Raw genomic sequence first — 22,887 nt, forward strand, 5'->3', positions numbered from 1 at the left:
GTGAAGTTGAAAAGGAAGAAACAAAAGGATATTGTAAAGGAGCTGGAAAGCAAACCACCAATAACCAATGAAGTAACCAAACGGTTAAAAGAATTCATCACAAGTGATGCGATAAATGGTACGGACTTAACATTGGTGATCCAAAAACTCTTGTTTACAAGTGACTTAAGACGAGGCCAAAACCGGTTAGCCATGCCTATTAACCAGTTGAAGACACTTGAATTCTTAACACCTGACGAAAAAGAGAAACTGGATAATAGATCAAGTTTGGATGTTCAACTAGTCGGACCAAAACTAGAAATTTACAAGGAACCGATGAATTTGGTTAAATGGAATATGCAAACAACCCAAAGTTATGTTTTTAAGACGCATTGGAGCGAATTTGTGGCGGATCATGTGGAGGATTTGGTAGAAAACTCCATCATTCAAGTGTGGTCGTTTCGTAAACACAACAAGCTTTGCTTTGCTCTTGCAAAAGTAGGGAGAGCCATGATCTTTGACAATCAGGACGACTCTCCATCTTCATCTTGATTGCAGTATTATCTTTTGATATATATATATATACAGTACTAGTTCAATTCATTTAATTCTTTATATTATTTCTAAAGGAAGCAAGAGATCATGCATGATCTAAAGATCGCTTAACTGTATTTGATTATTGGATATATTGTCCCTTGACTTGTCTACTGAAAACCATTAGTTTCAATTGCTTATTTTGAGCTTTAAATTTCGTTTGTCAATTGTCGTTACTTTTATCCCATCTTTAAGATGTGATCGAAGCCACATTAAGTATTGCATTTGTTTGTGTTTTTTTTACATATATATTTATATAGAACTTTTTAAATTTTTTATAAAGGTACACTAAACACATAAAGTATAATGTGGAAAACTGAATGGATATGCTTGCATGCATTGTACGTACAAGTTTGGGATAAATTTTCACTTATACAAATACTATTAAACTTATAAATTTACTACTATCAAAATGGAAATACACGTCCAATTCACTCAAAAGTTATTTATAACAAAATAAATACTTTGTATAGGTTTTGTATAGGTTTTCAAATAACAAAAAGTAACATTAAAATACACAAATCATAAAAAAAAATAATAATAATAAAAACTACCAAACCGGTCAATTCTAACCTAGAAAAACTACCAAACCAGTCAATTCTAATCGGTCAATACCTAAAAAAACTACCTAACCGGTCAATTCTAACCTATGGACGGTTCAAGTAAGATATATATATAATATATATATATATATATATATATATATGAGGTACCTAAGTGACTAAATTTGTATCTGTTTGATTGTTTTTTAACCATTAAATGATTGAATTTATAAAGTGATTGAATTTATAAATAATGTATGTTTGAATTAAATGTATAAATTTGTTTTTTGTTTATTTAAAAAAAAAATTTTATTTAATATTTTTGATAAAGTCATGACTTTATTACTAAGACCCTAACAAATACTACCTTAGAATTTAATTGTCCCATTGAGATTAGCCATGAGCTTAAACCAAACACCTTGATTGATCGACTTTTACTCAAAATATTTAAACCAAAACTTAATTACTTATAAACGTAACCTTTTTTGTTTTTAAGGTCTAAACTCTAAAGTAATTACTCATTTATTTCATCAATTATATTTATGAACTAGATATAATGATATATAAGCTGCGTTAGATGGGCTGTTATTAAGCCCCAGTGAATTGGACCCGGAAGAATAAAAATAGTCCTTAGTTGGGTCATCGAGTGAAAAAAGGCCCAAACTGTGCGGTCCAGTTTTAAGGGAAGGCAGAAAGATTCAGGTTTGTTTGTTTCGTAGAAATTAGCAGCTGTGCTTTGCCTTTGCATTTATGGGCAGAGGCGGTACCTGGAAAAAATCCCAAAGGGGGCAAAATTAAAAATTCCGTGAAAAGTAAATGTAAAAAGGGACAAAATGTTAAAAACCTATAGAAAAATTTTAAAAATTCATTAAAAATTTAAAAATAAATGACAAAATTCAAATTTTGAGGAGGGGCATTTACCCCCTTTGCCCCCCCTCTAGTACCGCCCCTGACTTGTGGGATGACCCGATAAGAGTAACCAAGAATGCTTGAGGACTAACCTTGCACTCACTAATTTTCAGCTGTACATATGATTTTCATTTCCAAATTTTGATTCTCTTTTCTTGAGTGAAAAATAATTGAGTTGAATTTGATCATTTTGTCTTCTAACAACATCATGCATGCCACTCTGTTTTTCAAATAGAAGTAGAGTCAAATCTAACATAATGTTTTTTGGTTGACTTCTACTGATTAGAATTGACCTGAAAATTGACTTGATGACAACCAAAATGAGATGATAATATGGTACATTGTGAAATATGGATTGCTGCTCACCAAACTTGTGAGGTAGCCCAGCCCAGATAAAAAAAAATTAAATTCCACAAGGAGCAAACAAAGAAGATTCTCTGTTTCTTACTTGTAGAGTTTACAATAAAGTAAAATTTAATAAAGTTAAAATGTAGACATCATTCAATAGAGTAAAATTCCTACTTTTCTGGGATCATTCCTTTGATTAATCGACCTTTGATGATCAAAACATCATATATGCTTATACATAAATCATAGGTGGGGATTAAGATATAGGTATTGTATTGGCATCATACAGCTCACACGGGGTGAGTGGATGAGTATCCAATTCTGATACAGGGGCCTATGGGTTCCCCATTTATTTTTTTTATTTTTTTTTAATAAATCATAACACTTATTATTCTGTATCACATACATATTGAGTACCAACATCCAACGCATTTATAATCTCCTAAAAAACAAAAAACAATATCATCTTTGCTTTGAAATTATGAAGGGTAGTGACGACAAGAGGATCATAAATTGGTTCTCATCAATAATCAAATCTATGTGCGGGTGCTTTACTTTCTCATCGGTAAAGGGAAAGGGTGCAAAGGGAGTGGACGCTGCTGTCATGTCTTCCGGGCCACCATGATTGCAGCTGCCAAGCACTTCTCCATGGCTCATAAATATTGATTGGAAAAGCACTTCTCAAGGTTAACACTATAGGTAAAGTTGGAAATAAGGTTTTCCACTATTGGGATTGGACTTCTAATGTTCAACACAGTCCAATATGGTGAACTTAATGATAATTCATATGAGTAAGCAGGTTATGCTTTGTAGTATTGAAGCTTGTCAAGGTATTTTGTGTATGCTAGTAATAGTGGAATTGAGAGAAGAAAACTGTGGAAGGAATTAGATAGGCATAAACAGTTTGTGGGAGTGTGGCCTTGGGTGATTTTAATGTCACCCTAAACACAAATGAACACTCTGCAGGAGGTTCTAATGCTACTTTGGATATGTGTGAATTTAGAGACACTGTAAATTTGTTAGAAATTGAAGATATTGGAAGTAGTGGTTTCTATTATACTTGGACTAAATCTCTTAAGAGTAAGGAATGTAATATTTTAAAGAAATTGGATAGAATAATGATTAATGAGGAATTCTTAAGGAAGTTTCCTGAAGCTCATGGGCTGTTCTTACCTTAGTTGCTGATCATAGTCCTGCAGTTGTGATTTTTAAGGAAGATTTTATTAGAATAGGTAGATCTTTTAGATTTTCTAATTTCATTACTGAAAAGGATGGTTTTCTGGATTTGGTTAAGAAGGAGTGGGAGAACAAATGTATGGGGTACCACATGTATAGGTTAGTGCAGAATCTAAAGAAGTTAAAGAAACCTCTCAACAATATGAGTTGGGGTAATGGTAACTTGTTTGAGAAAGCAAGTAGTTTGAAAGAAAGGCTGAGGAGGGATCAAGAAGCTTGTGATAAAGATCCATATAATGTAGAACTTAGAAAAGAGGCAGCTAATTCTTTGAATGAGTATATTGTGGCTGCTAAGGATGAAATGAACTTGCTGCAACAAAAAGTAAAAATGCAATGGCTTAAAGAAGGTGACAGAAATACTGCCTTTTTTCATAGTATGTGGAAGGCTAAAAGGAATAAAAGTAAAGTGGAGGTTATTTGTGACGATAGGGGAAATAGATATGAAGGTAAAGAGGTGGCTGCCCAATTTGTGGCACATTTTGAAAGTTTTCTTGGAAAAACTGATAAAGTGGAACCATTAATAGAGGATATCTTCAAAAATACTCTTACTAATGAGGAAGAGGAAGCTGCAGAAATGGTCAGAGGTGTTTCTGATGATGAAATTAAGGAAACAATGTTTGATATTGACAGTAATAAGGCTTCTGGGCCTGATGGTTACACTTCTGGATTTTTTAAGAAATCATGGGATGTGGTTGGTAAGGATGTTTGTGCAACTGTTAAGGAATTTTTTACTAATGGTAGGCTGTTGGGTGAAATGAATGCTACCTTAATAGCTTTAATCCCTAAGATTGCTATACCTCACAAGGTGTCAAACTTTAGACCTATTGCATGTTGTAATGTGGTTTATAAGTGTATTTGCAAGCTAATTACAAAGAGAATTCAGACTAGGCTTGGGAAAATTGTGCATATCAACCAAAGTGCTTTTGTGCCTGGTAGACATATTCAAGACAACATATTAATAGCTCAAGAATTGTTAAGGGGATATAATAGGAAGAATGGGCCAAAGAGGTATGCAATGCAAATAGATATTCAAAAGGCATATGACACTGTGAATTGGAGTTTTTTGGAGAGTATTTTAAAGAAGTTTGGCTTTCATGAAAGGATGGTACATTGGATCATGACATGTGTTACCTCAACTAAATTTTCTATATGTATCAATGGAGAAATACATGGATACTTTAAAGGGGGCAGAGGACTGAGACAAGGGGATCCAATATCTCCTTATGTGTTTACATTGGTGATGGAAGTTTTCAACCTTATCATGTGTAAGAATATTGCAGCCTCTAAGGAGTATAAATATCATTTTGGATGCAAGGAGTTGAAGCTTTCTCATATGTGTTTTGCTGATAACCTCTTGGTATTATGTAAAGGTAATGTTGGCTCAATCAGTGTAGTAAAACAACCTTTGGATTATTTTTCTAAAATCTCTGGTTTGATGCCTAATCTTCAGAAAAGCAATATTTTTTTTGGAAGCATGGCTGAAAGGGATAAACTGGAATTGTTGAAAGTTTTACCATTTAAATGTGGGAAACTTCCTGTTAGATATTTGGGGGTGCCATTGTTAGCAAAGAAACTGGGGACTGCAGATTGCAAGGTGTTAATTGATAGAGTTAAAAATAGGATTGAGAGTTGGAGAAATAAAATGTTGTCATATGCTGGGAGAATACAATTAGTATCCTCTGTTTTGGCCTCAATGCAAGTTTACTGGACCTCTGTATACATGCTGCCTTGTTCTGTTATTAAGGATCTTGAGAATTTGTTTAAAAGTTTCTTATGGAATGCTGGAGAATCTGTTAAAGGTAAGGCTAGAGTGGCTTGGAAAAGTGTGTGCAAACCTAAACAACAAGGAGGACTGGGTTTGAAAGACATGAAGCAGTGGAATGAAGTGCTTCTTGTGAGACAATTCTGGAAAATCTTGGAAGACAAAGATTCACTTTGGGCCAAATGGGTGAATATAGTCAAATTAAAAGGCAAAAATATTTGGAATGTAGCAGTGGATAAACAAGATAGTTGGGGATGGAAAACTATGCTGAAATTAAGAGATAAGATCAAAGGGCATGTTAGATATGAAATTGGAAATGGAAGAAAGATATCTGTTTGGTATGATCAGTGTTGTGAGGTTGGTCCTTTATGTGAACATATATCTAGAAGAGCCATTTATGAAGCAAAGGTTAAGTGATGATATGAGGATTGCTAAAATGATTAATAAAGAAGGGTGGCAGTGGCCAAATGGTTGGAAAGAGTTAATGTCCCAATTATCCAAGAAAGCAGAAATGATAGTGTTAAATGGGTTACTAGCAAGAACAGTTTAGTGGTGTTTAGCACTAATCAAGCTTGGAAGGACTTGAGAACAAACTGGGCTGAAGTGAATTGGAAACATGTGATCTGGTTCAGTCATATGGTACCTAGGCATGCTTTTGTTTTTGTGGTTAGCAATGCAGAAGAAGCTAATGACTCAAGATAGAATGTTGAAATGGCAACATCATGTTGATTTCCAGTGTTCTCTGTGCAAGGAAGAAGAGGATAGCCATGATCACTTGTTCTTTCAATGTGATTATGCCATGAAAGTCTGGAATTGGATTACTAAAATGGCTCCTATGTTAAGAGGCAGTATGAAAATGGTGGATATAGTTGGTCAGATTGCAGATATGAAAGTGCAGAATAACATTGCAGTTGTTGTTAATAAGCTTTTGTTGGCTGCAGCTGTGTACTTCATATGGCAGGAAAGAAATTTAAGGATTTTCAAGAAAAAGGAAAGAAGTGAGGATGTTCTGTGTGGCCTGATACAGGAGAATGTAAGACACAAAATGATGTCTCTTAGAGTTAAGAAGTCAAAGAATGTGGATATTGTGGCTGGAAGATGGAATTTGAATTGGAAGAATAATTTTTTGATTGCCATTGCTGAATAAGGAGAGGATGGACTGCTGATGTACTGACTGCTCACTATTGGTGTGTGCGAATGAGAATAGAGAGTGGTGAAAGATGACGCTTCTTGGTCTCATTCTAGCATCAATATGGGGAGCTGCAGTAAGTTTGTGTTTGTATTGATTTGATTGTGTTGAGAAATTAGTTTCTAGTAGTATTCTTTTTGAATATTTCAGATGTATAAGGCAGAGCCTTGGTATCTCATATTTGTATTTGTAAATTTGTGCATATTAATGAAATTCACCTTTAAAGTTAAAAAAATATTGATTAATGTAGCTATTTAAATCATCTCCGTGCACTACTAGGTATTTAGAAGCATCTCACAACCTTATGAAACAGCTCTAGTCATCTGGGGTGATAAAACTAACCCTATGAAACAGCTCTAGTCATCTGGGGTGATAAAACTAACCCTATGAAACAGCTCTAGCCTCTACCACCCAGCTTTGAAATGGCAATAACATTTCCGTTTACACATTGGTCTTTGTTGCTTGTGTAATTATTGCAGTCGTATTTATGACACAAATGAGTGTTGTTTGGAGCTGGCTTCCCTTGTGCCATATGCTTATTCTTTTAAGGTCAATGTAATAAAAAAAGACAATATCATTAGCTATTTCGGGCCAATGGCGTATCCCAACTAGCCTATTGGGCCCAACCGCCCAAGTATGGTTTGTAATATAGTTTTTACGGAGTATTAGTTACGGAGTATTACTTATTAGTGTATCGTTATGACTTATGACCCATTCATGATCTACCCATTTTGCCAACCCTACCAGCTACGGTCTTAATTTTGCCAAGTGTTCAAATTAAGTGTTAGTTATGTGCAGAGGCAGTGCTGGTGATGACCCATCATAGCATCAAAATGGAAATGGATTGCACAAATTGAACTCCATAGATGATTCCGTTTCATGTGGATAATATCTAATAAACGAAAGTTACGTCTGTGAAGGCCAAGTTGCTGCTGTTGAGCATGCCACTGGAGGTCTTCTTGTTGCTGAAGCCATTAATGTGTACAGAATTGTATGCAGATTCTTTTGTCTTATGTAATTTGTGGGGTTGGAAGAATAAACAGTGACAATTTTGCACCAGGTTCTGTTTCGTGACATCTATATTAAGTACGTTGTTGGATCCAATTTTACCGCTAATAATTTCAGGAGTTTGGAAATCCTCAGATAAAAGTTCCGTTGCTACTTGTTACATAATCTTTTCACGACTCAAGATTCATGACTTGTTTGCACATAATATTCAATGCACACAAGTAACTTTATATGTGAAGGATCAAGTGATAGATTTGTTATATTAAAATTTATTGTACATGTATTATCTGCAGAGTTAGCATATGGGAAGCTGTCAAATATGTGTACAAGAAAACATATGTTGATTTGTTCTCATTCAGTTATTCTAAAAACCAATATGGCGAAGAAGGGCTTATAATTCAAAATACATTTTCAGAGAATTTCAGCCCTTATACCCATCTGACCCGGTTTCGTATCAGCTGCATATTGTAACTAAAGCCTTATTCTTTGTATTGGTCGGGTGAGTTTGGGGCAGGGTCAAACCAGGTTTGGGTCGAAAGGGTTGGGTCCCTACAGGTTGGTCTTGCCGGCTCTACAATTTTTGTTTATTTTGGGGAAACTAATTTTACTTGAACAAATGCTACAACTGCTCATATTACAAAAAAGATGATGCTGGAATGTAAAAGATCAAAAATATCATTGACATCAAACCATGAGAAACGTACTAGCTAGTAACAATTCAGATATGAAACTAATCATGACCCTCAAAATACTCTTTCTGATCATCGACTTACAAAAAAGAAAAAACAAACACACCCTATTTTGTCAACCATTTTACTATTAAGATCAAACAGAATCTACGAGATTTTACTACCCAGAATCTAAACTTGTCATCAAGCAGCAATGCCGTCGTTTTTTACCATCATGAATAACAAAACATACGTAATAACGAAACACAAATGATGGAAAACAACAACACTTAATCAACACATTTAACTACAAAAATCTAAAGAATCAACAAACTTCCAGATTGCTAATCTTTGTACCATAATCCTCATCAAAGTAATCCTCAAGACTCATATGAAGGAACTTGTTTATTTTCGTCAACGAATTAACTAGAAAAATCTAAAGAATTAACAAATTTTGACTAGCGGAAAATCTGAACCTGCGATCAATATGAAACGACTCTGTTTTCACCATCAATAGGACCCCATACTTGTAACAGCAAAACACAACTTACCCTCCATACGAAACGAACACACTAGAATCTCTGCTCCTTCCTTGAAAATGCTTTCATTTTCTTTCACAAAGTTGCACCAGTTTGTTGTCAGCACATAATTCGGGGTTTTGGGGGTATCCCAAATGGTTTTCAAATCAATAGTTTTCTCATACAACTCCAACTTTGGGCCCAATACCGGAACCGTGAAACCCATGTTTGGACAATCTTGATTCACTTTAGGCTTATTAACAATCTGTTTTTCAACCGCCGTCAAAAAATCGTGATTCTTTACCATCTTAAAAGGCATGTATAACCTTTTCAAGTCATTAGCAGTCAAGTATCCCTGTATCACCAACTTTAATTTCGAACCGTTCAACTCATCACTTATGAACTTCTCTAAATTCAGAAACACTTTGAATAATTCCAACTTTCCGTTTGCAAGTTTCTCAATCTTCTTCATATAATAAGCTTCTCCTTTCTTTTTGTCTTCAAAATGTGGATGATTACGATTCGGTTTCTTGGGAATCATGATTAATGAGCGGAAAGAAAAATATAAATCGGGTTTGTAAAGTATTTTCAATGTGTGTGTGTGTGTTGTAGAGAGAATTGTCTTAAAAATGAAGAAATGATTGGTTAATCAGCACACAAATGAACTCTCAGATTATATTGATCATCATAGTAACAGAACGGTTATAAAGTTTCATATTTATAGATTTAGTCCCTGACCTTTTGACTCTTTACTACTTATTCTCTAAAAACAGTGTGTGCGTATCGGCTTGTATATAAAAGGTGGAGAATTTTTATTAAGTGTTTTAAATTAGGGGTAAAAAAACTTTTTAACGGGATGATCATTTCAATTTTTGTAAAACGAGATTGGTAAGATGTAATGGTAAAAGGAATTTTAGCTTTCGTTAATTATATACAGTATGTTTTATCATTTATATATTTTTTTTAGCCAAAGTATGTCACTCCAGTTTTGTCCCTAAAGACATTGCATTTATGGTGTGCGATAATTTGCTATAAACATAAAGTATAGTAAAAACAAAAATAATGTGTGATAATAATAAAAATAACAATAAAGTAAAAAACGGATAACAAAATTCTTTAAAAAAAAACAACGATCATAACCATGCCGTGTAAAAGAAAATATCAGCCGTCAAATAAACCAAATTATTTACATAAATGGAGCAAAAACCAACATATTTGCAATTACAATTTGAAGTTGTATAATCAACTTAATACTTTGTTTATAGAAGTTGGACTTTCTAATATTTTGTTACAATATTTAGTTGAAGAATGAATAATCGAATTGATTTTAAAAAAATCCTATACTATAACTCATTTAATAATATGAAATGATATTTGTATTACTTCTTTTGTACCACAAATGTGCATTATCGACTTGTACAGTAAGTTTTATAATCATATAATGTGTACATACATTAATTAAAAACGATGGTACCAATACACCTTTATTGTTTAATTTATTATGATTATAGTAAAATTCAATTTAAGAAATCAAAAGAAGACAAAGAATATGTACTTTCAAAGTCTACACCCGCCAAAAGGGTTCACTGACTTCAGTTTTCCAAACCCAATGTATTCTTCTCCAACCCCATATACACCAAACACACACATACATACTCCTTTGCCTCCTTATGTTTGACACAAAAGCTTGAAGTTGAGGCTATAGTTAAGGGTTTGGGGCTGGAACTTGACGTTGGGGCTAGGATCTGGGGCTTTTTTTTCAACGCTCTTCCTACGAGCTTTTATTTTAAAGACCTTTTGGGGCTTTTAGGAGTTTTTCGGGGCTGGGGCTTTTAATTTCTTATGTATTGCCAAACAGGGCTATAATTTTCAAATTAGCTTATTTTTAAAAGCTAAGGGCTTTTAAGCCCTTAAAAGCCCCTAAAAAACCCTTGCCAAACAGTCCCATGGAGGCTTATACATACGAAGCTTTTTGAAGCCATATGGCCCGCCTTACCATCTATTTTCATGTTTTCCATCTTCTTCTTTTCAAAACAAAAGCTTAAACAAACCATTTTCGGGTCAAACCTTAAAACCCGAGCCCGACCCGATAGAACGCGAGTCCGAACCGACCCGCCCAGAAGGTTAACGGGTCGGGTCACGGTTCCATTTTCCATGCATTCCCGGGTCACGGGTCACGCTGGTTCGGTCCGGGTTGAACCACGTTTCAACCCGTGCACATCCCTATATAATGTGTACATTGTGGTATATTAATTAAAAACGGTGTTACGAATATCATTTCCCTTTAAAAATAGAGGGTCCAGTGGGCCGAAAACTTGTTTTAAAAATAAATAAATTAATAATAATAATAATATACACGAGCATTGATCTTAACTTAAAAGAAATAAAAAAGTATTAAGTAGGATAGAATGAAAAAGGTAAAAATGGAATGAGAATCACTTCCTTTGTTTGGTTACATAAAAGAATGAAAATGGAGAGATAGAATGAGAAATGATTTTCATTCTCATCATTCCTCCCAAAATGGTGAGAATGAAATCAAGTTACCATTTTTTTTCCTTATGAATTTTAAAAATTAATTTTAATTTTTTATATCATGATATTATAATTAATTTTTTCATATTAATTTTTTTATTTTTTATATTTTACTTATGTTTATTTTCTGTTGTTACCAAACAACGTTATAATATTCTAGTTTCAAATATTTATTTATTTTTCTTACCATTTCCTTTTTTATTACATTTTTATTTTTTATAATTCCTTTCTATCAAACGCCTTCTAAAATAGTATTGAGAGGAGGAATCGAACCTCGGAATCATGGGTTGAGGGCAACATCAAAATGAACTATCATCAAAACAAATAAACAATATAGCTTGAACTAAAAGCTGGCGTACAACCAGCAACCTTCTACATGGGTCCGTGGCTCTGTGCAACTCCAACCAAAGGATACACTTCAGTTTTCTTTTTAAATATCAGATGGTTTTCATTTTTATCAAAATTATTTCAGATATCTAAATTTACATAGTCTTATGAGAATGAGAATTTGACGTAATTTTGTCGATTAAATTTGGATATATTTACTTTCAAAATTACTTTCTATAATGGTCCATAGTTATGAATAATATCTAAATTTAAACTACCTTAAAGTATTTACTCCCTTTAATTTTTTTTTTTTTAAAAAGTTGATCTACCCAAATTATCCCCTTTTTTTTTTATCCATTAGCATGAATATCATCACTTAATATACTTATAATACCCTTAAATCTCAATAACTCATTTTATTTTCTCTATTCAAATCTCAACCACTCATTTATTTTCACTCATCACCTAATATATTTATAATACCCTTAAAGTCGTCAATGAGAATGATTTTAATAGATGTCTAAGCAAGTTAACTATTGGTGACCCCACTACTCAACCTGAGGGGGAGTGTTAGAAAATAAAATATCACATCAAATACCGTTAATCTAGGAGTGCAAATCTCTTGTATCTTTCTCTCCAAGATGACAACTTTCTCTTCAAGATGACAACAACCATTTATTATTTTATTTTTTTATATTTAGATCATTGTAATTGCCTATAAATTATGGCTTCTTTTTCACTGTAAAAAATAACTTTCATTCAATCAATAAAACCTCTAGAAATTAAAAAGAATCAATCAATTAATAATAATAATAATAATAATAAAGAAAACTGTCGATGTCAAATTGTTCAGATACATCGTCTCAAGGAGGAGGAAGAGATTGAGATTATAGATACTTGAGACAAATTACTCGTGATCGTTTGTTTTTTCTTCTTTCTTCCTTCTTCTTCTTTGTTATGATACATTGATACTATAGTAGTGTATACTTGTTTTATATGTTTTACTTTAATAATTGTTTTACAATACCCAACCCCTATATAGATTTACTAGCTTAGTAACCCGCGTATTATGCGGGCAAATCAAGAAAATTTTATTTTGCTATGTTGAAAAATGTTTGTTATATGTCATGTAGTGCAATAATAAAAGATATATATGACTTAATAGAAACATATAACTCATTTGCATATTTATTAATATATACTCGTAATTCATTTAAAATAATATAATGATAATTCATTAAAAAAAAAAAAAAATTAAAGAAAAGCTTCAAAAAGTTATACAACTTTGTTTATTATACTAAAATGTCATATTTTTACAAACGCATAACAACATAGATTGAAATTAAAATGTATAAACTTTTTATATTCTTAATGAGAAAAGAATTTTCGTCAATATATCACTCTAAATACTCACATAATAAATATTATACATCTTATAAATTTTAACATTGAAATACTTTAAAAATGAAATTGCTTGGCTATTTCTTAAAGTTTTAACGTATTTTAATTATATTGAATTAGTAAATATGAATTTTTATATTTTGAACAACTAACAAGAAAGTTATTTATGATGTAAAACGTACTATAATTAACATTTGTGAATAATGCATATACTAATTATTATATCTAATTTCTTGTATATTAGTGAAAAAATAAATAATCAAAAAATAAACTAATAAATGATGTCATAAATCATTTAAGGGAAAAAGAAAAAAGTTATAAGAAATTTTCTAAAAATACCAAATAAGCAAAATCTTCTTTTAGATATATATAAATCATAATCGATTATAATTAATAGTTTACTACTGCTGCTCTTCTTTTAGTTAGTAAGGTTAACTTTGACTTAGTTCATTTCAATATTTCATGATTTAGGTATTAGGTGGAGGAGAAGAGATTAGATATCATGTATAAATGCACTTTAAAAATAAACTAAATGAAGTGTTTAAAAATAAACTAAAAATACACTTTAATTACATGGTCGTCAAATCCATCTTATATGTTCCAAATCTTTAAACCACAACTTAATTACTTATAAACGTAACTATTTTTTGTTTTTAAGGTCTAAAGTAATTAATTAGTTATTTCATCAATTATGATTTATTCATTAGATATATATAGACTTGTCCAAAAAACCCGGTTCCAAAAAAACCGGTCTGGATAAACCGGAAACCGGTTCCGGTTCCTGAAGAACCGATCGGTTTGGAACTAGTTCTACTTTTGTATCCAAAAATCGGTTCCTTACTGGTTCCAAATCGGTTCGGTTCCGGTTCTTGGACAAAAAAACTGAGAAAAAACTGGTCAAACGTTGACCAAGAACCGGTTCTTCGTCACGTTGACCAAAACCGGTTCCGATTCCGGTATCTACACACGTCTAGATATAAAGATATAATTATATAAGCTGCGCTAGATGGGCTGTTATTTAGCCCAGTGATCTAAAGATGCAAGTATAGGTTAATCGGTTAGGTTAGTTTTAGTAATAACCGTAACTGGTTTTTTTTATAAAAAATTAATCGATTTCGGTTAACCTATATCGGTTAATAACCGATTACGACATGTAAAAACCTTAACCGCCTTAATCGATTTCGTTTTTTATTAACCGAAATAGGTTAACCTATTACCGGTTTTAATTAACTGAAGGACCAAGAATCACATTTCAACAAAAAAAAGAACACGATTTACAACATACAAGAATAGGCTGAACAGAAACAGAAACTAGAAACCCGAATATTTCATAAGCATAACAAGAAGAGCAATATTACAAACCAGAAACATAAAGTCAGTCACATGTTTTTTTTAAAACCAAAAGAAACATAAACACAATAGCAGAGATTGTTCATAAACCAACAGAAACATAAACATTAGGGATTTTAAGATCGATATAGGGATTTTAAGATCTATTGAATGAAGAAAAGGGTTAGGATCAATAGGGATTTTAAGATAGATTATGAATGAAGAAAAGGGTTAGGATCGATTTGGGATCGATTGAATAAAGAAAAGGAACGATTAAAGATCGATTAGGGTTAGGTTTGTATTCGAATTAGGAATGGTCGGCTCTCTGTGTGCGTGTCTGTGTGAGAAGATAGAATTATATTAAGTAAAATTATATATATATATAATATAACCGGTTAACCAGTTTTAGTTTATCTTTTTTAACCGGTTATTAATCGATTTGTGTTTGGAAAGTCCTAATCGATCACTAACTGGCGGTTATTAATAACCATTAATCGATTAGTACCTTATCGGTTCTTAACCGGTTTCGATTATCGGTTAATTTTCGATTCGGTTAGGTTAATCGGTTTTTTTGTTCACCTCCACGGTGATCTAAAGAATGAAAATAGTCCTTAATTGGGCCATCGAGTGAAATTAGGCCCAATATCAGCATATAGAATTTTTGAAAGTAATTCAATCATGTTTTGATGGCGAAATGCTTGTTTTAATACCCGTTTCTTTTTGTAAATAAAATTTCATATATTGACTTACAAACTTTGCCTCATAACATATCTAAAACCATAACCAAATCATTAATCATTACAATTCATATTCTTTTACTCCTTTATAATGGATTTTGGGTTTTTTTATGGTATGTCTTAAGAAATTAAGCATATTTTTTTCCCCCAAAGAGTCCTTTCAGCATATTTATGGTTTCTAAAATGTCACTCCACACACTACAACACTAAATTACAATATCCACCCTTATAACAAATTGACACTCATAAAACAAAATTTCGCCGCAATGCACGGGTATTATGCTCGTATATTATATATAAATGAACTTCAAACGTAACTAAAAAATACTTTGAATAAATCAAAAGCATTAAACTAATTTTCAATTTTGCATTCCTCACATACATTTGTAATTAAATAGTACTATATCTATGCATATTAACAGGGGCGGAGGGAATGGGGTGACCAGGCATGAGCCCAATAAATGCAATTTTGTATAGCACAAAACCAAATATTCAGCTTAATACTTATATGGGTCCCTGTTAACTCCGTTGATTTATATGTCATACTGAATTTTACCAACAACTTAAATCTTATCTCTATTACTCTATGGAAAAGTAAAGTAATATTTGGGTGAAAGATGAGTAAATGTCGGCATCATCGTAGGTAAGAAAACTCAAATTCATATTTCCAAGTAAGTCCTCAAAACTTTTAAGTAAGTAATTTATCTTATACAATCAGTGGCGAAGCTAGAAATTTTTGAGTGGGGTCGGGATCTAAATTTTTTTTTTCCTAACGCTATTTTTCAGGTAATATGTTCGTGTCAGTGCATACATACAATACATGTATTGGATATTGACATCACTTGTGCTCATTTATTACACATAACTACTTTACTCCATATGATCTTGTTGGGATTTGACATTGTGATTATTGACAACGGTTCCTTGTGAACCATTACTACGAACTCAACAACCTCGTGTTGACTTGTTTAGTACACTTTTCAGGTAACCAGGTACCCCCAAGACAAGATGCGTGATTGATAGACTAATTTGGACTCAGGCTTGGACTTTTGTGGATCAAGGATTCATTTGCCCTTCTTTTGCATTATGCTTAGGAACGTTTGCCATCATTTGAATTATTTGTAAACGTTTGATGGCTACCTGCTCCTTATGCATTTTGTGTTTGTATTTGACTTGTTGAATTCACCGAATTCATTTATTTTCATTTAGTTGCCTACGATAATTTCATCATGTGCTATTTGATTTCTCTAATATTCCGGCCCCCAGTTCGGGGTATTACACATATCACTCTAGAGAGTCAAACTTATGACCTGCGGTAAAGTTAGAAATGACTCCAACCAGTTAATTTAGCCTGCAAAATGTGCTAACAAAACATTGTATATGCTTAGAGATGTCTATATATGTTAGATGCATGAACCACTTATACAATTGTTCCATCATATGAACAGCTTTTAGTTTAGACCTATAACATGTAGTTCAGAGCTAAATATTTGAAAGATGAACATCTTTTATTATATTAGAGCACAGTTGCTCTAATAACTTATTGACTAATCACAACTTTCGATTTTTTAATCTTGACTTTTATTTTCAATTTTGACTTTAATTTACACTTTTTTGTTTTTCATAACAAATTTACACTTTTTACCCAGTAATTTTAATATAATAAACAAATAATAATAGCTAATATATAATTGGTAGAATAATAGCTAATATTTATCCAATAAAATAATCACTAATATATATCAAATAATATGTTCTATCATATAATTAATTATTTAAAAATAAATTAAATTTAATGTAAATATATTAAGATTTTAATAGTAATTGTACTATTTAATTTTAATTTTAATTTTAATATATGCCACGAGTAAAAGACAGTTGAACTAATGACTTATTAACCAATCATATCGTCAATTTCATCATATTGACTCTTGATAATGTCATCATTTATTTTTTTACATAATTTTATTTAATTAATAAAAAACAAATAACTTAAATAATTATTTTTACAATGTTATTAAAATTGGTTTCTATCAATAAAGCCCGGTTTTCACACACGAACAATTGTACATTGCAGTAGCTCGAGTTAAGTCGAGAATGAGCTTTAAGGTGTTAATAAGTGACAAAAATGAGAAGACAAAAAAACACTACAACAAATTTCGTATATAAAGAAGTCTATCAAATGATGAAGGAGGGTATATGCTTTCAATATTCTTTTATTATATTAGTTTTTCTTTTTATTACCTTAACATTCTTGACATTTGAATTGAACACTTAGTATCTACTTATATCTTCAACTTTAAACTTATAAGTTTTTATGAGTTATATTACTAATAATGTCATAAGTCTCGTAGACAGCATTGAACACGGGTTTAAATTATGTATATAAGTATATGTTACATTTGTATAAGCGGTCAAATGTATTTACAAACTAATATTTATTATCCAACTAATTCTTCTTCTTTTTTTGAAGTATTATACAAATGGTAATTATAGGTACCTGTCTTTCCATATAATAAGAGGTTTTATACCAATTAGCTTTAAATATATGTTTTTTTCATGTTTTTTCTCAAATTTAAGTATTTGTTTAATTCCATGTTTTAAGAATTCAACATCACTAATGTGATTAAGGGAGAGGCAGAGACAAGGGGGCCTTAGCCGGTTAAGGGGTGCCGAGCCTCCCCAATAGTACAAATGCAACGAATTTTCTATAATCTGACCGAAAATTATTCGAAGTTTATATAGTGTAGCCCCTCTAATGAGGTAAAAAACTCATATCCTGAATCCACCACTAGATTAAGGGTTGTCTTTTACTTGATCAAGATGTATTTTTGTGTTTATATTTTTTTATTCTCAAAGCACCATGACCTTATTAACAATCATCTTATTATTGTTTTCGGTCTCCTCTTTAGTTCAATCCTTCAAGACTTGCGTATATGGTCATGTTACAAACCAAACAAACATAAATGTCGTTTACAATTTAACGGGTTCTAACCTAATTTCAAAGACAAAGAAAGAAAGAAAAAAAGAAAGAAAGTACTCATTAATTGTCGTTTTCGGTCGGTTTTAAGCATTAATATTATGTAAAGAAACTTTATCTCTACCTAAGTATATAATTCATTTTCTATGGTATTTGAATATTGAAAAAAAAATAAGAGAGTTTTGGAGGTCTGTGAATTCATTAACCGACTCTATATCACCTTCTTTTCTTGATTTACCCTCAATAACCCATTCACCTATTTTCCATTGTCATTTCACCTATGCATCACATTCCTTAACTAAATACTGTTATGAGAAAACGTCCAAAATCAGACCAACTAATACTTACTACTCTTCATTTCCTTGCTTCCTTCCTTCTGATTCATTCTAAACCCTAAAGGTAAACCATCTTTCCATTTTTTTACAATATTATCTGTTGTTATTCAGATGTTACTAATTATATCATAAATAACTGTTATTAACCTCATTTCAATTTTACTTTTTTTTTTTTTTTTTTTTTTTTTGGGTTATTTGCATGCTTAATCGCTTATTTACATTTGTTTTTTTTTTTAATGGACTGTAAATAAGCCACAAAAATAGGGCTTGCTTATCAACAATAAGCCAAATTCATAATGGATATAGCGTTGCGTTACTTAATTAAAAGGTATATATCGTGATTAGTGAGGTTAATTTTGATGCTTATATATGATTTAATAATGTTAAGGTGGGGTAGGCTTTTTTGATATGATGTTCGATTGCTTCCAATCTCCTTTTATTTTTTCTATTACTAAAATGACATCTTTGATTCCTTGAAAAAGTGATGGTTTGCTTATGTGATTTAATGATTGTGATGATTTATCAACAAAATCAATTGTGTTGATGTGTTTCTCGTTTGATTTCAAAATTGTGTGTTTATGTCATTACAAAAATGTGCGAATAATTATTTTGGTTTATTTTCATCATTACAAGTTTGTAAGTGGTTTTGTGACTAATGCTTAAGATTACATAGAAACTATACACGTGCTTATGAAAGTTTATTAAGGTGACATCCGTTAGTGATAGTTTTAAACAAATATATGGATCAATGGCTTGTTGCTTTGATTACTATGAAAATTATTTGTTAACTTATGGACTAATGGATTAAACACTTACATACAAAGGAAGGGGGGTACTAGACTAGCTTCATTTTTGCTTACCTAGACATCTTATTAGCTTATACTTTATAAATTTACCCAAACACGACTCCTTAAATACAAATGTCCAATATCTGGCTTTCCGAATGCTCTATACTTAGAGAATTTTTTGGAGGAATCTGACTTCCTTTTGTGCAAGGTTGTAAATATTGCTTTTCGGTATCTTCTTGGTCTACCACCGATAAGCGATATCGGAGATATATCAGGGATATACCGGATTCAGAGATATATCGGGAATATATCATTTGGTAGACCACCAATAAGCGATATGCCGATATATTGGGGATATATCGGCCGAGATAACCGTGATTTACAACCATGCTTTTGTGAATAATTGTCTGAAAGGTGTATTAGTAAAACATAAACTAACTTATTTGCAAGCTTTTTTAGAGTACTCGTTGGAGATCCAATTTTCATAGAGGGTGTATTAGTAAAACATGGTTTTAGACTTTTAAGCCAATCTCAAATAGGTGGTTGTAGGTGTGAGTCTCTGCATTATAGAAATAAGACGTATATATGTTAAGCAAAATCCCTAATTCTAATCATTATCGAGTTTTATGTACACGACTGGTATTAGCACATTAAGTTATGCCAACAACTATCTATGGATAATTTTTTTTTTCCTGTTCTACATTGCAGCCTAGCTTGTGGAAGTATTAAATCATAAGGAATATCTTGAAGATGAAAACTCAATGCCTAACTTCAGATAGAATCAACGCCCTTCCTCTAAATATAGTTGATAATATTCTATTTCTTATGCCAATCAAAGATGCAGTGAGAACAAGCATTTTGTCCAAACAATGGAGGCATCGTTGGAAAAGCATGCTTGGACTTGGATTTGATGACAACCATGTTGAACTACCAGTGGATCATGATGACAGAAAGTTGGAGATATATACGCTTGTCAATGACATCATGCATGTTTTGTTATCACACAATGGTCCTTTAGTTTAGTTTGAGTTTACTGCCGGTCAGCTTGATATCGTTTCCGAGTTTGAACCGATAATACTTTATCTTTCAAGAATGAATACCGTGAAACATTTGGTCTTAGGATTTGCATACGGTTACAAGCTGCCTCATTCATTCTTTTCACTGAATGAATTAGAAGTACTTGAACTCAATGATCGTGTGTTTGACCCCCCACTAAGGTTTAATGGTTTTCCTAAGCTGCGGAGATTGTCCTTGCATGGAGGTCAGATTAAAGCTAAGAAGCTTCTACATTTACTCACCTATTGCCCATTACTAGAAGAAGTCGCCTTGGTAAGTCAATATTAATGGTGTTAATTAATCCATTGAGACCGACCAGACCACCCACACCGTGGTATGTGGAGTGGTTTAATCGGTCTCAAAAGTCTAAAATCAATCTGGTTGTTTGAAAAAATCAAAACCAAGTTCAGTGGATTGGTTAACATATTGCCTTTATAGTTAGACCATGTAAACGAGACCGAATGGAGATTATAATAAATACATATTCTGAAATGTATATATCTTTTCCAATACCTTACACCGAGTATTATTATTATGATTATTATTTTTACTTGTAACTTTTTATTGTGTTGAATTGAACTCCTCATTATGATATATCTTTTTATTGTAACTTTTCAAATACACTCATTAATGATATCTATTTTTGATATTTTTTAACACTATTTTGAGATCACTAATAAAGTAGATTTCAAGACCACCAAAACTCTTTTTGGATGGTTTGGTTGGTCTGGTTTATCTAAGCAAAAACGATGGTAAGATTGTTTGGACTGCACCGTTTTTAATAGCGAAATGATCAGTTTGGTTCAAAACCGATCAAACCAAACTGTTTACACCCCTAGTCAACCTTTCATGATCCTTCGGTTAAAGATTTTATATTGTAAATGTATTATTTTGCAGACAGAACTATATGCAGAAGAGAACTTTGAAGGAGCAAATGAGTGTACTTTTGCTGAGCTTTTACGGTGTGTACCGTTGGTTAGAACATTGGAAATCTCAAAGGATTATACGAAGGTGACATTTAACTGCTCTAGATAAAGATTCTCTCAGTTAAGATTATTATGTTTGCTAATTTTAATTTTGTATTTGTTTTTTATAAAGAACTTGGTTGTGGCTCCTACGCCTCATAGGCTTTCAACTCCACTAGTCCGCCTCAAAAACTTGGATTTAGATATGTGCTTGATGGAGTAAGATGAGATTCGTTGCGCACTTTGTTTGATCAGGAGCTCCCCTAATTTAGAGAGAATTACTTTTATGGTAAATGAAGCTTTTACATTTGATAATTATATCCTTGTAGTTTTGTTGACTTTTTTGAATTGTTTTCTTATTAGATGTATGCTAATGACGAGCCACGTGGTCAAGCTACTCCAATGAACTTTTTTGATCAAAAAAACCACTCAGATTTGTACCTAGATCATCTTGAGAAATTAGAGATACATATGTTTAGTTTCTTAGCTATAGAGGTGAAATTCATCAAACTGATGATGGCTAAAGCACCAGTGTTAAAGAATGCGTTATTGGTTAACAAACAGTTTCCACCGATGGTTTTTGCGGATGAACAATTGGAAATGCTTAGACAGCCCTTCCCACGTGCATCACCTTCAGCAAAATTATTTAACGGCCAAAACCTTGGCTGATAACAATGTTTTGTGTTGATTATGAACGGCTAGTCTACTTGCTGCTTTGTACCCAGTGTATGGAATATTAATTGCTTAATTTTGTAACCAAAACTGGTCCTCGTACCCATCTATTTTACTGCTACTTTCTGCTTTGTTGCTGGGCTTGCTTTGTAACCATCTATTTTACTGCTATATCACTGTATATCTTCTATGCTTTTTCTATGATATCTATCTATTATATATTTCTACTTTTATTATTCTTCGAGGCCCAGTTCAGATGCACAACTTTTGTTTGTTGATGTTTTATGCATTTTTTTTCCCGCATCATTTGGTTGTTTGGTGATTCTATCCGGTTTAGATTGTGTACAAGGCCGATGAGCATATGTTTGAAGCACCAAATCACCAATGGTTACACAATGGCAAATATAACATTTTTGAGTTTTTCAAGTTTTGTAATCTCAAGAATCAACTGATTCCACCTTTCGGGTCGGATAGTTATATCTGATCTTTAGAATCTCAAGGGACACTTATTTCTAAATTCCTCACAATTGCCACTTTCAAATGTTACCATATACAAGTCTATAAGTTAAACTGATTAAGAAAACTACCTCTAGGCAAAAGTAAATATGGGTAGACGACAAACTATTAAGGAAACTATTTAATTTGATTAATTGTATTCTTTGTTCATCAAGTTATTAGATTTAGTATTGTTTTCTTGTTCATTTATTATAATTGGTTATACAAGGCTTTTTGTAATATTAAGAACAATTCATATATTTACAACGAGCCAATTGTTTTTTAAACAAAAAAAAATCAGAATGTAATCATCCAAATGTCTTTCTCGCAGCAAACTTTGCCTTCATTGATTTCGTTTGAGCTTCATTGGCAGAGAGCCAGCGACCATGTGCTTTTTCGTCTCTTCTTATTACATAATATTCCCCTAAAACCCTTTAGTATCATCCCAAACAAAAACTCACCCAGCAATAGCAATTTTCTTTTTGATAAACCAAAGCACCAAAATAAGAAAATGAAT

The 22,887-nt window shown here is 32.2% G+C and overlaps 2 protein-coding genes across 2 annotated transcripts; one reads left to right on the top strand and one right to left on the bottom strand.

Moving 5' to 3' along the window:
* Positions 1–8,745: 8,745 nt before the first annotated feature.
* On the bottom strand, positions 8,746–9,294 carry LOC122597358 (putative B3 domain-containing protein At3g24850). Its single transcript, XM_043769959.1, has one exon. The coding sequence runs from the start codon at positions 9,292–9,294 to the stop codon at positions 8,746–8,748; it is 549 nt and encodes a 182-aa protein (XP_043625894.1).
* A 10,911-nt stretch (positions 9,295–20,205) lies between these two features.
* Positions 20,206–22,006, top strand: LOC122598320 (F-box/FBD/LRR-repeat protein At1g13570-like). Its single transcript, XM_043770914.1, has 4 exons — positions 20,206–20,511; positions 21,136–21,249; positions 21,337–21,492; positions 21,567–22,006. Exons 1-3 carry the CDS (start codon positions 20,275–20,277, stop codon positions 21,424–21,426), a joined length of 441 nt encoding a protein of 146 aa, XP_043626849.1. The 5' UTR covers positions 20,206–20,274; the 3' UTR covers positions 21,427–21,492; positions 21,567–22,006.
* The last annotated feature ends 881 nt before the right edge of the window (positions 22,007–22,887 follow it).

Source organism: Erigeron canadensis, chromosome 4 (assembly GCF_010389155.1).
Source record: "Erigeron canadensis isolate Cc75 chromosome 4, C_canadensis_v1, whole genome shotgun sequence".
NCBI lineage: Eukaryota > Viridiplantae > Streptophyta > Magnoliopsida > Asterales > Asteraceae > Erigeron > Erigeron canadensis.

Excerpts from the sequence above, each read along its gene's own strand:
- LOC122598320 (XM_043770914.1), top strand. The coding sequence starts at position 20,275 with ATGAATACCGTGAAACATTTGGTCTTAGGATTTGCATACGGTTACAAG. Across the intron at positions 20,512-21,135 it reads TACTAGAAGAAGTCGCCTTG|ACAGAACTATATGCAGAAGA; the intron begins GTAAGTCAATAT and ends ATTATTTTGCAG. Across the intron at positions 21,250-21,336 it reads TCTCAAAGGATTATACGAAG|AACTTGGTTGTGGCTCCTAC; the intron begins GTGACATTTAAC and ends TTTTTTATAAAG.
- LOC122597358 (XM_043769959.1), bottom strand. The coding sequence starts at position 9,294 with ATGATTCCCAAGAAACCGAATCGTAATCATCCACATTTTGAAGACAAA.